Genomic DNA, 15,987 nt, shown 5'->3' on the forward strand with positions numbered 1-15,987 from the left:
CTCGGATTTTTGCAATGCGTCTTGGTATGCACGGAGTAGCCATTCAATGTGGATTAATAGCTCTGCATGCTTTAATGCTTGAGCAGATGAGCTGGTGTCAGTGTTCTGACGTAGTAGTGTCATTCTCCTTTAGATTCGGCAGGTGGCGCTGTAGCAAGTTGAGGCTCATGCACTCAGGAACAGGGTTTCCTCTTGCCGGCTGGTGTCCTTTGTGTGGACCAATGGAAACATCCAATGGAAAGTCGTCTTAGTTCACACAAGGTAGTGAGGGTAGCCTAAACCGGAACGAACGACTGGCTCAAGGAGCATATCTGCGCAGTATAGGACGGGTAGGTGGAGGACTCCGGGTGTGTTGTATAGAAGGGGTGCACCCTGCCTGGTACGAGCATGAGCTGGCTGTTGGTGGGGGATTGCATTGAACGAATGATGTTTTTGAAGGTGAAATGTGCGAAAAAAATGGTGGAACATTAAGATTTGTGTATGAAAAAGAAACCCATTCTTCTTTCAAAAAATTCTCCCTCGCGCTCTTCCCTGCAATCATCCACATAACCTTTAAATCACCATTTTCTACTTCCCCACTCTCTCTCTGCGTCCCATTCCGAGTTCCAGGTTTATGCGGGAATCGTGAGAGGCATGTGCAGTTAATTCTGAGTTTTGGCCCTTATTCTATGGTCTTGATTTTATAATGGGATACACCGGACTGAAGGTCACAGAATAAAAGCAAAACTCCAGGTAGAATGGGCTACTGACGCATGGACCTGGGAAACTGGTGTCGAAAATGCCTTTGCTCCTCCACATAGGTCAACGTCGATAGGAGCTGGGCCTGCTTTTACGACCTGGGTGGCCACACATCTTTTCGATACATGCTGGGATTTGTAGTTTGAACAATGTCAACTAGTGTGCTAAGATAAAACACTAACGTGCTAAAAACTGTAATTTCTGAATTTTTAAGAGACTTTGTCATATGTTTACATGTGTGTTGCATGATTTACATGCGCAGGCTCTTGGAGCTAAGTGTTGCAATCTTATGAACGTTATCTATTTGCCACATTTTGAGTGATTTGTAAAATATTGTGGCGTGGCACCTAGAACGAGTAGACAGACTTATTTTCAGAATTAGCTAATGGCTATCCAGTCAGGTTGAAACATGGAATGTTTAGACCCTGAATTGTCACTTTACATAATCCTGCACTATCGACAGTACCCTCATTGTTCTGCCAGTAATTTCTGCTACAGCCAGCAGTTGATGTATATTCTATCACGCTGCCTCTATCTCCACTCCCATTATGAGGAAGTCTTCTTTTACACTCTACATCCAACATCAACATTACTTCACTGCAGCCATAAAAAAGCATTGCAAAGGCAATCATTTCACATTTGTTTGAGTTAGAGCTATTGGCATTGTATACAGCAATGTATTTTACCTATGTGTTATGGAGTGTATGTATGTGGTGTGTAGTGGAATTATGTGGGTTGTATTTTATTAGTTAATAGTGTGGCGTGGAATTGGATGTATGTCGTGGGTTGTGTAATTGTGTTGTTGAGTTGTATTATGTGGCTTGGTGTTGAATTATGTGGTTTGGATCGGAAATATGTGCAGTTGAACTGTGTGTTGTGGAACTAGCTTTGCCTTTTTGGGGACAAAAAAGAACAAATAGGTAGCAACTAAGCTCCAGATCTGTGTGTTTGGGTGTTAAAAATAAAACAAGCATTTGCAAGACAATTGGTCTCGCCGTTGGGACCTTATAACTGTTTAGCCATGCAACATATTATCCTGGGTCATTTGCTGCTAGTGATTGATTAGCTATAAAATTACTACACACTGGGTCATGTAGTGTTAGTCAGGAATACATACATGCTTGCCTCTGCCTCGTGCAGGGTTGGCGAAATGGTGAACATACCTGAAAGTTGTAAGGGGTCTACGGGGGGGCAAAGACATGCATTAGAACCAAAGTCTGTGGTTAAGTATGGTAATTGAGGCCTGCAGACAGATTCACTAGAAGATGTGGCTGTAATGGATCATGGTCACAGCTGCAAATGGAGAAAGGAATGTAGAACAAAGTACTAGCTTACCAGTCACTGAAGGTGATCCTGCACATCCAATTTGCCAGGGAAAGAGATAAAAGAACACATTTTTATTTTTCATTAAAAGTTATGCCTCCGAATCTAGGGCTTCCATAACGTCATACCAGGAGATGCTGCAAACTTTAAGGCTGTTTTACCTGTTAGCAGAGCATTCAAGCCCACATCCATAAAAGTGAATACTGCAGAATAGAGGTCCAACGTAACAACCTTGAAAGGAAATGCAACATAACATAAGGAAATCCTATCTGCAGTCTGTATCAGAGCTGTATACCAGCGACCAGAGGCGATAGGGCAAAAACGGACCTAACCTATCTGCCTTTAGTAATAACAGAAACCCATCACAGTAGTTTCCTGCAATGCAAAGATTATACTGAAGAAAATATATTACACATCTGATTAAAAAAAAAAAAATAGAAAGATTATAGGATGTTGCGACTTGCCATTCAAGATTAAATGTTAGACCACAGATTATGCTGGTGTTTACATGTAGTACAAGGATGGGCCAAAGTTTAATCATGATTTCAATAAGTCCGTTATTTCATGCGCATTTTGTAGAGATCTGAAAGCAAGCTACTGGTCACACGTTTTCAACTTAATAGAGGACGTCAGCCTGCCATCCTTCTGAGGTAGATTGAATGAACTCACTAATTGAGTAGAGGCCCCATCTTTTATTAATCCCGCCTTGACGTCGCTTTCCGCAGTAACATATGAAATTTATATTAAAAAAATGTCTGTTGTGTATTATCAATTGAAAAAAGTCTTTATTGCGATTTTCATCTTAAAAGACAGGACAGTCAGTTAATTACAAAATACAATAAAATGTTACCATTAATGCTCCATAAACTGTCATCAGAAATTGATATAAATTAAGAATATGAATACCTATATTTACAGTTTAAAATACAGTTCATTAAGACAGGATTAAATATATTGTATGCACAAGACTTCACACAATCTAAAATACAGAAAAGGGTATCATTAAATTCAATTTTCGAAAAAATAGCGAACCTTGCAAAATCGGCATATAGCTATTCTCCCGCAAAACCCATTCCCAGCTTAGGAACTTAGATACACCCATTACTGCAATATCATTGCAACCAGTTTTCAATAACCTTTTAGCAAACAGCGCAGAGCTCGTTCCCAGGGTTCTACATAATGGTTTGAGCCACATGCATCTGGGTTGTTGATAAACCGGGCACACAGATAGAAAATGATCAATATCTTCTATGCAGTCCGGGCAGAATGGGCATTTGTCACTGGTTCCTGGTAGCCATTTACATGTAAACTTCCTAAGCAGGAGTGTCTCAACTCTGAACTGGTGATAGAGCTTACGATCTCGGGGTTTCGTTATTAGATGTCTAAACACCCAGTGGTACCTAGTAGTCAAGAGAGTTAATCGTCTGGAATCTCAACATAAGTGCAGTGCAGATAACACCCAAAGGAACACACCATGCACGTTTTTTCAAAGTGTAGAGTTGGCCAAGTTAGGGCTCAAGGACATTTTGGAAAAATTCCCATCAGAAGCCTTACTGTACTGCCCTCTTTTGCATCATTTGGGATCTCCTTGCCCAGGAGACAAAACAAAACGGCCGGTCAAACGTTACCGTTGCCGAGATGGAGATGTGAGAGGGGAGTATCACATGATTTAGTGGCGACTGAAAAAAGCAGTGTAAAGTGAAAAAGGGTGAAAGATGAGTGATTATAAAATTAGGTGAACTGGGTAGAGAATACAATTTATTAGTGTCTCCCAGTCCCTAAGGTTTAAAAGACAAGTGCAAATGCGGTTTTAGAAATAATATCCGCATTCAGTAGTGGTCGACCTGTTTCTGCATTAAGTGAAAAAGATTTTTCATGCATTCCTCAGGACCAGATATTTCAAGACTACTGCTTTTAGTGAAAAGTAATTATTAAAAGATATCACCTGCAAAGACCAGGTTGTGTGCTCAACCAAGTACCATAGGTGATGGTTGAGGAGCTTCACCCCACCTGGCTGCGGCTCAGGTATGAGGAGCACCGCTCTATCCGTCGGTGTCATCCGAGCTGTCTGGGGGGGCCTTAAAAATTTTTTGTTGTGTATGTTTCGTTATTAGATCCCAATAGCTTTCCATGCAGGGTTCATCTTTAAACTCACAAAAGTCTCTAGACAAGGGAGAACTGGATAAGGCGGAATGCCTCCTGGTTTTGATTAAATTCCAGTACGCTGCTCTATATATTTCTTTGGATGGGAAATCCGCTGACTCTGGGCTGTCCCATAGATCTCTCATCCCCATATCAATAAGCAAGGATTTGACACCATTCAGCCAAGAGATCTTATGTGAACGGTCCAATCCCCTTACTTCTGTCAGACCCCTAGCGAATAGATGTAATTCTGGAGTAATCCAAAGCCTTCTCCAGAATGCCAGAGGCCTGTACCGTGCAGTATCCTTGATTGCTTGGCAACCGAGATCTAGAAGGAGTGGAATACGGGGGTTGGATTGGGACAGTCCCACAACCATTCTCATAAATTTGTTCTGGGCTGTTGATAGTTGGACTAAATTACCAAATCCCCAAATTTCAGCGCCATATAAAATGGCGGGGGTAATATTAGTAGTTACATTTTAACAGCTCTTTAATCAAAGCTCCTGCTAGTTGTAAATGTTTCAGAGATAGGATCTTAACTTGGGGTTTCCAGCTCTTAACTTGGGGTTTCCAGCTCAGTTTATCGCCAAAGGTGACACCTAAATAAGTGAAGACATCAGTCTGCTCCAAGAGTCTTCCGCTCATGAAGACTCTTGCTTTGACAGAGCTGGACCCATGAAGTGCCATAAATTTAGTCTTCTCTGCATTGACTACAAGCCCATGGTCGCACCAAAACTCCTCAAAACGAGTCCGGGCCAGCTGTAGCCCCTGCCTCGTCTTGGATAATATCAAGGTGTCGTCTGCGAACATGAGCAGGGGCACCCTTTGGCCAGCTAGGATAGGCGCATCCGTGGGGTGGTTAGCAAAGTACCTGCACCACACTGTTGATGAATAGTGAAAACAGTGTGGGAGCCAACACACACCCTTGACGGACCCCTTTCCCTACCTCGAATCTCTCTGTAACTTCACCAGGTTTCCCCCTTCGAACCTGTGCATAAGTGGATTTGTGGAGTCTCACCACAAAGGCAACTAACTCTTTGGGCATCCCCAGTCCTAATAAAACTACCCACAATTTAGTTCTGGGGACAAGATCAAATGCGGATTTTAGGTCCACAAAAGCGGCAAAGATCATTCCCTTACCCAAAAGGACCTCCTTCCAGTAAAGTAGGACAAATCAAAAAGCTTGATCCAGAGTCCCCATAGGGGGCCGGAACCCTGCCTGCAGGGGGGATAATATATCTGCTTCCGACATCCAGTTCTGAATCCTTCCCAATAGCACTCGTACTACTATCTTTTGCATTGCATCGATGAGGCTAAAGGGTCTATAATTGGCTGGGGTGGAACGGTCACGCTTCTTATCAATCGGGATGATTTCCACACCCGACCAGGATGCAGGAATCTGAGCCCCCCCGCTAGTGAATAAATTAGGTTTGTTATATATGGGATCCAAAGGTCAGGATCCTGCTTAAATAAGTCGGCTGGGATGCAGTCGGGCCCTGGTGCCTTGCAACCAGGAATGAGCTTCAGAAACTGCCTCTACCTCTTTAGTATTAAACACTAGGGGAGCATCTATGGTAATGTGCAGGTCAGGAGCTGTGCTTCCCAAGTCCAGTTGAAATTAAGCTTCAAAGAAGGCGACCCAATGTTGTAGATCAACGTTATTATTCGGGATAATCGACCTCGTTGTGTATTATGTTTGTCATGCCTTAATGTGTGGTTACGGTACAAAAGGGGGTGGTGATGGACGGAGCATCTGAATCAATCAAACACTCACACCCAGTCAAAAGATCTGGGTTTAATCCATCACCGTTCTTTAGCCCACTCTGCCACCCCAGTTCAGACATGGCTATATGCAAATCAGTCTGACTCTGTGCCTCATGGGAACAGTCCAGCCTGAACTGCCAAGCCATGTCTTCCCTGGACAGGAAACAAGCTTCCGAGGACCGGTTTCTGGCATTCCAGCTTTCTTCAGCCCGGCTTGCTTAAATCCAGTGGCAAAGTGAGCAAGGGACTCACGTCTGAGCATACCCTGCCACACATATGGCGGCCAAAAGCGGTACAAAAGGGGGTGGTGATGGACGTGTGGTTGGGCACTTCCCCCTATTTTCAACAGATGGCTGCTCCCGGCAGTATCCATTTCTCGTCCCGTGGGGCGGACTTGTCGGGGGCATAGCATTTTAGGGGGAGCCCCCATTTATTACTGGAAGCCCCTGCTGGTCCCGGGGTAACTGTGCCTGGTACCAGACGGGCAGGAATGTTCTGTGAATGTTGCCTGGCCCATTATGAGGCGGGAGTGCCCAGATACCTTGTCCTTTTCCTCGGTAGGGGTCCAAGTCTCTGGGTGCTATATTCCTGTACGTCTTTGGCCGGAGGAGGGGCAAGTAGGTGTGCACGGCGTCGACCCCACACCCTGTCTGCAGAGGTTTCCTAAGAGTTATCCCAAGTCCTAAAACTTCAGTCATCACTCACGCTTCTGTATTTCAGGAGAGCCACCATTATGCCTCTGCGACCCTCGTCCTCTGCACCTTGTGCACACGCTCACGGCCTCACTGCTAGTGGTGTAGAACAGAGCTTTGCCCTTGGGACGACTAGGTATTGTAACATTTACATAGTGCTTACTTCACCTGTGTGGGCGCTGAGCATGCATGGGCAGCATGCTGCACCGCGTGGGGTGTGTAGTTGCAAGGGTCTTGTCCTGGTTTTGATCCTATGTGGGAAGTGTTTCCTTGCTGTGCATGAAGATGATGTCGACCCTTGAGGTGTTATCGTGTTGTGGGACACAGGCACCCATGCAGTTTACGGTTGTCAGTAAGCTTCAGCTTTGAACAGCTCTGCAGCAGGGCCGTAGCGGGCACCGAGCATTTTCCCGGTGGGCCGGAAGGGTGAGGGTTGGTTATGGAGCAGTGGGGGCTGTTTTTGTTACTGGGGGCCGGTTTTGCAGCAGTGCTGCAATATCAGCCCCCTTTAATGAAAGATCAGCAGCAGTGTTTCCCACTAGCACCCCTCCTCCCCGGTTCGATATAATTGCCACGGCTTGTTTGCATTCCCAGTCCAGAACACCGGCCTTGCTCTGCAGCCCCTTTGTTTTTATTTAGGACCACAGTCTCTCCTCTTGGTTATCGATTCTGAGATTTATACTTAAAATGTTGTACTTCGTTCAAAGTTGAGAAGGCATATTCTGCAGAAAAGGTGGTAGGATGGATGCTTACACAACTGTAGTCATCAATATTGCAGCATGTGCAATAGCACTGGAGCTCAGAGCAGCAAGATGCCCTACTCACCCCAATTGATTGATATTTACTACTCAATGGGGGGGGGGGGAGTTTTGTGTGTGCGTCAGGATCTACTAGTCCCTTGTTGCATCACTGATTAGCTTTACGGTTAGATGATGCCTTTTATTCCTTCCTTGTCCTTCGCAACCCTCTGATCTCCGGATTCATAAAAACAGAAGCAGGTGCAAAAAGTAAACCAGCATCTGCTCATCTAGGATGCTTCTAATGGGCTACGGACGGGGTAAGTGATAAACCATGTTGACATTAAGGTGTTTAAAAGGCAGGTTATGTCACTTTCAGTATTCCGACCCTTTTAGTCGACGCCCATGAATGGTAGTAGGAAGAGAGAAGGAGGGGGGCTTAGATACTAACAGTAGAGGGGAAGGGGCTCACAAACTGGCTTTAAAAAGTCTGCTCCCAGGATGTAAAGAAGGGATGTGGGACAATGGGGGACCCGGGAATGGGTTGCTATAGTGGTTAGAGGTGGTTGCTGTGTAAATCGTTGTAGAATTCCAGCAGAATACAATGTGGAATGGTGTTTGTATACAGTGAGTGACTGATGAATGTAAGGATGTATAAGAGTATAATAAGTCTACCTCCTGTGACTGCATTTCGGGATGTATGTGCAGCGTTAAAACAACAAACAAGGAGCTTGTGTTTACAGTTTACAATACACTGGTGATGATTAAACCCTATTAGGAAGAGCATTGTTGGCAGTATCCACACAGGCTGGAGTGAGTAAGTGTTCCGGGGCTCTTGTGCAAGGTGCAGGATGGCTGCCTGGAACATCATCAGGCTGTTCCATCACTGCCTCGCATGGACTGGGTGGGGGGAGCCTCCACACACTAATGGATTTCAACTGCGCTAACTCTCCGAACTGGAGGAATCCTAGTAGTCGGTGCCATGTTAAGGGCCCTGAGAGGAAACCGAACATTTCACCGGTGAGAGGAGGTTTTAAAGGGATGGGAGTGGGGCTAAAAACAGGGCTTCCGAAAAGGTCATTGTGGGCCTGTGGTGCGGTGACAGAGATGGTGGCTACTTGGAAAGTGAAATCGCGCATGGTGCTGAATGTAAGCAAATCATGGTAGGAGAAACTCCATAAAGAAAATAGTGCTCACAAGACTAAATAACATGTACTGTGTAACAACCGATGTAAAGGGGCCAGTCGCCATGGGAGGATACAAATGAAGACGACTGACTGGGCCGCTATACACCACTGGAATCTGCATTCTGCAATATACTACACAGCTCTAGAATGGGTGACTTAATGTGCCCCTAACAGCACTGGGTTCTAGAGCTCAAATATTTAGCATTAGTCTGCACAATTTGAGAAAAGTTGCCATACTGCATCAGGACACATTAGGGGATTGGAGAGCTTGAACATGTGCTACAGTGCAAGTTTCTAGACCGAGTCAATGTACTACCCAGAGCAAATGTGTTGATCTGGAACCCTGCACTGCTCTGGTACCTTGATGAGCTATCAGCATTCCTTGCAACCTCACTCTGCAAAAGCAATAAAAATGTAAGAGAAAGAAAATCAAGCAAGTCTGGGAGAAATTTACAAGGGAGGCAGCTGAATAAACAAGTTAACTATTTCAAATAGTAAACAAGGTCTGGTGGCTCAGTGGACTAATGCATCCACTGCAGGGCCCTGTGTTTGACCTCATTGTCAGGTTCAAATTCCTGGCGGGTCCACTCAGCTTTCCATCCATCTGAGGTCGATAAAATGAGTACCGTTGGGTGACAATGAACATCTGTTGTTCAGCGCCATGAGACCTCGTTTGGGTGAACGTGTGTTTTACAAATACACATGTTATGTAAAGTTATTAGAAGTTATGTTGTAAATAAGGGCTTTGGTCGGGACAAAGTCATTAAGGAGTCTGTCGTGTCAATGGAAAAATAAACGCACTCGGTGTTTCAAGTTAACTAGTTCAAATAGTAAACCTGCTCAGTCCATACGGGAACAGGGAGGAGAGGCCATCACATGCTGTAATGTGAGGTGGCCAAACAAAATATTCTCTTACTGAAATCTCCAGGGAGGGAACTAAGCACACAAAGGACAGACATTGACAGAAATGCACCAATAACAAGCCAGCATTTCTGAATGCCACAGATAACAACCAATGGCAATCGATGGGTGTACCAGAACCCATAGAAGAGGATACAACAGGTCTTGCATTCAGCGCAAGCACTGTTGAGTTTCAATTTAAAAAGGAGATGTGCTTCAATCTTGTAAAGGGTGGGAGAGAACATTCTCTATCTTCCATCTCTCAAGTTGTAGTAGAATCCTGTTTTGAGGGTTCCGGAGCACTGGATTGGCTTGGGACACCACATAGGTTTATTGATAAAGAACAGTTCAACTATCTACTATCAGGTCGGTGTCCTGGACTACACTTCGCCAGCCAGATCCTTTAAAAAGTCTCTCTTTGTTAATCTGTTGGCTCGCACACATCTAATTATGAAATGCTGTCTGTCTCTTTTCACCTCTCTCTCACTCCTATGTTCTTACTTTTTCTCTTCAGAACACCCCTGTCCTTCCTACTTTCTGTCATCTCTTGACCTTTCTCTGTGCCATCTTCTGATTCCCTTTCTGTCTTTCCTATGTGGCATCCACTTAATAACACTTAACTTTCATACAGTCTTCCGTCTCGGGATTTGTCACTACCTTTTCTCTTTTTTTCACTCCGTCTCCTTCCCTCACCTCTCCTCTTCTCCCCATGCCGAATTGATTTGCCTATCTCCTTTGGTCTTGTTGTCTCTCTCTTACTGTCATGTCTCCTCATCCCTCAGCAGTTTCGGTCTCCAGTCCCCACTCTCTTCCTTCCCTCAAAACCGTCCCAACCGCAATACCCCTCTGTCCTTGGGGAATGTCACTCCATTCTTTTGTCTTTTCATTTCCCTCACACTTTAACTTGTCTGTTCTCTCCCTTTCCTGTGTCTTTTATATACTTACTTTGGTCTATGGATGTCTTTTCCTACTGCCTGCTCTGCAGTGCATCAGTGAGTCTCCCTGGGGTGCACAAAGCGAGCATGCTAGCGCTATCTACCTAAATAAGGGGAAGATGCCAGTACCAACTTCCACTGATCACTACCTAGCCCTCAACCCCACCCCCGCTCAGCTGTCGACCAGATGATACGCAGGTTTCCTTTTTAGTTTGGGTTTTGTTCATGCTGCCATCTTTTAGGGGGCTTTCTTGTTCCCTCTCCATGAAACCCAGTCTCAGCCTGCCCTGACGGTTGCAAGGTCATGCCCCAGTTCTGACCGTGTAAATTAAAGGTCTTGTTAGTGCCAGCAAACCGAGGAAACAAACAGGAAAGTGTCCATCAATCATAGTCCGGATCATCATTCTCACTCAGAAAATGTAATTGAATGACAAAGCTGCAGTGTTTCTCCCAAGCTATGGAGTGATTGTTTACCATATGGGCTTCATGGTGCTGAGTCGGGTGCTATTTTGCCCTTTAGAATAAACATATGCCCATTCCTGTACTTGTGCCTTGTAATGCACACTTCGGGTGCTTGTATTAGTACAATGCCATATTTGTGGTTCAGGCTGTTTTATTCTGGCCTATTTTGGTAGTCTCCTGCCATATTCTTTGTTGTTGGTCGTTGTGGCTAGTATACGCAGGATTTGCAGTGGTTGCTAATAGAATGCCATTCAAGCCATAACATAGGCTATTTCTCTGCCTGACGTTTGTGGATGTACTGCGGGGGAGGGGGTAAGGGGGGGGGAGGAGTAGTGGCAGGAATTGTGTGTTAGCAGCATTGACTGCACGAGTCCTGCATACAGTTTTCTTAACGTGTTGGGTTACATTAGCTGTTGTGTTGTCCTGTTCCTTGATTGTGTATATTGCACATTCCCGGTCTAGATGGGTGTTTCTGCATTTCCCTTTTGTCACTACATGTCATTGTGTTCTACATGATTGAGGCTTTCAGGCTGTGAATGTACAATATGGACATTAGAGATGTGTGTTAAGGCCAGTGACTGAATGTAGCTTGTTTTCTTACAGAAGCCATGTTGCCTGTGGTGTGGGCCGTGATCCGGACCTACGCCCCATACGTGACGTTCCCTGTGGCGTTTGTAGTTGGGGCTGTTGGCTACCACCTAGAGTGGTTCATCCGAAAGGACATGCCGCTGCCCACGGAAGAGAAGAGCATCCTGGAGCAGCGGGAGGACCGCAAGCTGCAGGAGACTTCCGGCCAGGACCTTACTCAGGTGCTCAGCCTGAAAGAGAAGTTGGAATTCACACCCAAGGCCGTGCTGAATCGCAACCGCCCAGAGAAAAGCTGAAACCATGATGCCTTAAGGGAGGACCAGGAAACTATGTGGGTTATGGCCGTTTTGGGATTTACTGCAATCCTTTGGCGCGTGAATGCCTTTTAGAATGTCCCAGAATCCTTGTGGGAGTTTAGGCCATTTCAGAAACTTTGGGAAACTTTGAGGGGCTGTGATGCTTAAGGAAGTATCCAGACTCCTCTGGCATATGAGTGCCATTTTGGAATATCGTGAAATTGTTTTGAGAGTGGGTCCACTTCAGAAAGTCTCAGAATCCTTTGGGCAGTGGGACCATTATGCTGTGAACGATGCCGGCAGCTGTCAGCACAAGATGGTACACAAGCTTTCACGAACTTGAGTTATCATACCTCCCGTTTTTTTTTCTTTTTACTTCCACCATACATTATTTTTCTCCTTCTCTCACAGGATCTCACACTAGCTGCTGTTCTAAATTGATTTGTGTATCAGTCTGGGCAGGTGTTGTAAGGAATACCCAGACCCATTGCTGTGGTTTGCCAAAGAAATGTGTTTTGTTTTTATGTATTCATCATCCCAACTACTGATAGGAAAGGGGCAAAAGGCATGTGTACTCTGTTAATGCCCTTTAAATTATTGTGATTTTCGTCATACTTACATGTAGACATATAGTGACATTTGCCCCATGTAATGGGGAAAAAATAAAAAACTGTAATGAAATTAATTTACGTGGCCTTTATGCTTGCAAAAAAGATGACTATGGCACGGAAAGCTTCAGAAGCCCTCTCCGCAGAAGTATTGCTCATGGATGTAAAGAAATGGGGAAAAGCTGAACATTACACTGTTCAAAATACTGAAAGTGCTGGACACACCGCCGAGACACTCTCCTGCAAGTAAAAACTGATGAATGCCTGCTTGAAATGTCGGTAAATTTGAGAATGCTGATGAACTCTTCTGGGGAGGACAATACAATAGTTACTTTGAAAAACCTAATACACCACAGATTGGAACCCAGCCTGACAACCTTAGGACAGCATGTAGGCTAAAATGTCAATCCCAATAAAGTGGCATTTGAAAAAAAAGGTCTACCAATGAATAGGAGGTGTCTCGAATGATATTTAAGCTATGAGATTTTTATGCGGCATAATTCAAAGTCTTCTACTTAATGTATTAGACCTACTAGGGGCTCAAGAACTCCTGTCTCCGAGACGTATTTGAAACGTATGAGTCTGTTCTTTCGTTATTCTAGCTCTTCAATTCTTATGCAAATCCCCAAGTTCACACTTTCCCATTTGTGTGGCCAGGCTTACTACACCCAGTCTGCATATGCACTACACTTTTAGAAGAGCAAATGAATAGGAGTGCTTTGCAAATAATTGATAATTGCTTAATTAATATGAGTAGCCGCACTACTTATTCCTCTCTGATACAAGCGATACTGGACTACGGAAAAATCTGCAAAATAGAGCTGGCTGTGTAGAGTGTCTCAAACGTGAGCCTACTCACTTCGTACTCCTGATACTTGGTTCAGAGCTCTCCTAAAGTACACATTTTACATTTTTGGATCTTTAGCCTCGACTAGAGCAATGACATCACACTCAGGGAGTGCTCCTGAAGTTGGCACTTGATGTCATTTTCGGAGGATTTATCCCATTTCAACAATTGTTTGGTAGACTGCCCGGTACAAATCATGTCAGAGTTTTGCTCCACTTTTTACTGTAATGCTCTAGACCAGTGTTTCCCAAACTGGGGTCCGCGGACCCCCAGGGGTCCGAGACACATTCCCAGGGGGTCCGCAGGCAACAGTTTTAAAAGCACATAAACCTTACTTGCATAATTAGCAGCTTTCCAGCAACACTAAAAGTGTCAAGATTATAAATGAATAAATAAATGCCAGTGATTAATGTACCTGCTGCAGCGTGAAGAGAGTTTTGTTCAGTGGCAGCTTTGAATAATGTAGCACAGAGGGTTAATGTGCCTACTGCAAAGAACGTGTAACATGCATTTGAAAAAGCAGTATTTTATGTGCATAGGTTCGTGGTTACTGCTTTTATCACAGAGATTTTTTCGTTACTGTGCACTTCATACGCGACAATCGTAATGTAGCAGAGGGACCTATAAACTGTCATCAAAGAGCTACTTGAAAACTGCATGGTTAGTAACTTATGTTTTTTCCCAGTTAGTCATTATCCTGATGCTGCGAAAAAGATTTATTTGGGTAGAAATACATTTTTAATGTTAAAGTAAGCGCTAGCCACTGTGTTATGTTCTGAATTCTGAGTTTGTGCTTTTTCAGACCAAGCACTCTTTAAACATTTTATATACACACTGATTTACATGTATGATTCAATGTCTATATGTATGAGATGTAAAGTGCTCTGACATCCTACAATGGTATGAGAGGTGCTATAAAACAAATGAAATACATGTGACAGAGGGGCTATTACTTCAATATAAAATACTAAGGGCCAGATCTGTTTTTAAATGTGTGAACAAGTTCGCGAACCCGTTTGCGCATGCATGTACATTGCGTATTTCGCGAGTCGAAATTTGTTATAGGTTTTGCAACTTGCTATTTGAAAGGGGCATTCCGTTCCAAATAGCGAGTCTCAAAACTATGTACAAATGTTTTGTGGTCGCAAAACACTCATAATTACCACCTACTTCAAGTAGATGGTAATGCATTCGCAAATGGGAAGGGGTCCCCAGGGGACCCCTTCCCCTTTGCAAATGCATGCAAAATTATTTAGGGACCTCTGCCTACCCTTAGAAAATGAAACGAAAACGTTTCATTTACTTTTTTTTTTTTTAATGCATGGAAAGCGGGCTGCATTTTCTTAAACTGCATTATTTAAAAGCAGTCCCAGACATGGTGGCCAGCACAGCCCAGCAGGTCACCACACCTGGGAGGGCAGGCATTCCCAACGGGCTCACAAATTGCGAGAGGCTCATTAATATTAAGGAACCTCGCAATTTGCGACCCCATTGGGAATCCCAAACAGTGTTAAACACACTGTTGTACATTTCATTTAGCAACTCGCAATTTGCCACTTGCAATGTGTTGTCAATTGCGAGGCGCTAAATGAAATGGTCGTACATCTGGCCCCAAAATTGTTAGTACCTTGAGTATTTGTTTTGTGTGCACATGTGTGTATTTTTTTAAATTACTGTTTTAATATTTGAAATTTAACTCATACAAATTGCTTGGGGGTCCCCGGCTTCCAGTGGTGACTCAATGGGGGTCCCCAGGAGTCAAAAGTTTGGGAACCACTGCTCTAGACCTCTTGCCTGAAGCTTCTAAAGAGGAATCCCAGTTGCATGCCTGCCTCAACAGTTACAATGAAATCTGAATGCAAAGTGTGCATACCTTCTTGGATGTCCTGTGGTGGGGAGAGTACCATGTAGAGTTACTTTGTGGTGAACCATCTTTTTCTGTTAAAGCCCGCTACAGATTGCTGGGTGAGATAGAGAGGTTCAGTACAGATATTGACTGATTTGTAGCAGAATGAAGAGGTTTTTATCCAGTGTCCTTAGAAGCCGATTGAACAGATTTTACCATACAAGTCAAAGTTGGAATGTGACTTCCCTAGCTCTACCACTGATACAAGCGATACTTGACTACGGAAAAATCTGCAAATTGAGCTGGCTGTGTAGAGAGCGTCTCAAACGTAAGCCTACTCACTTCGTACTCATGGTACTTGGTTCAGATCTCTCCTAAAGTATACATGCTTACATGTTTTACATTTTTGGATCTTTAGCCTCGACTAGAGCAATGACATTACACTCGGGAGTGCTCCTGAAGTTGGCACTTGATGTCATTTTTGGAGGATTTATCCCAATTCAACGATTGTTTGGTAGACTGCCCGGTACAAATCATGTCAGACTTTTGCTCCACTTTTTACTAAATATTGATAAGTTTCGGGAAAATGGCTTTAGACAGGTTGTAGAAGGGAAACGTATTCGCTTGTTGACAATTCAACCCAGATGTATTAAAATGCTTAACATATACGTGTTTTGGCAGTTTGAGCTATTTCTAGTGCTTGTGTGAACTTTATTGCATTTTTCTCTGATCAGAAGTGATCCTGCTAGCATTGACCTATACATACACACACTCACCATAGCAAAGTGCAGGTGTGATTGATGCTTGTGTACAGTGCCCCCTCTCCTCAGTCTCCACTGCTCTTCTCTCCATTCATTGACTGGTTTGCCACTCCCTCCTTAACCAGTTCTGCCCCAGGGTGCCTATCTCCCTCATTCCTCTC

At 44.1% G+C, this 15,987-nt stretch overlaps 1 protein-coding gene across 4 annotated transcripts; it reads left to right on the plus strand.

Moving 5' to 3' along the window:
• The first annotated feature begins 235 nt into the window (after positions 1 to 235).
• Positions 236 to 15,757, plus strand: SMIM12 (small integral membrane protein 12). 4 transcript variants are annotated; one of them, XM_086956535.1, is made up of 2 exons: positions 236 to 329; positions 11,484 to 15,757. In XM_086956535.1, the coding sequence occupies exon 2, from the start codon at positions 11,489 to 11,491 to the stop codon at positions 11,762 to 11,764; it is 276 nt and encodes a 91-aa protein (XP_086812661.1). In that variant the 5' UTR covers positions 236 to 329; positions 11,484 to 11,488; the 3' UTR covers positions 11,765 to 15,757. The 4 variants fall into 4 exon arrangements, with proteins under 4 accessions (XP_086812661.1, XP_086812660.1, XP_086812662.1 ...); XM_086956534.1 differs by having other exon boundaries at positions 314 to 379; positions 11,484 to 12,818; XM_086956536.1 differs by having other exon boundaries at positions 324 to 438; positions 11,484 to 12,818.
• Positions 15,758 to 15,987: the final 230 nt, after the last annotated feature.

The sequence above is a fragment of the Lissotriton vulgaris genome, chromosome 2_1 (assembly GCF_964263255.1).
Source record: "Lissotriton vulgaris chromosome 2_1, aLisVul1.2, whole genome shotgun sequence".
Taxonomy (NCBI): Eukaryota; Metazoa; Chordata; class Amphibia; order Caudata; family Salamandridae; genus Lissotriton; species Lissotriton vulgaris.

Bases quoted from the DNA above. Each gene is read 5' to 3' on its own strand.
- SMIM12 (XM_086956535.1), top strand. From the start codon at position 11,489: ATGTTGCCTGTGGTGTGGGCCGTGATCCGGACCTACGCCCCATACGTG.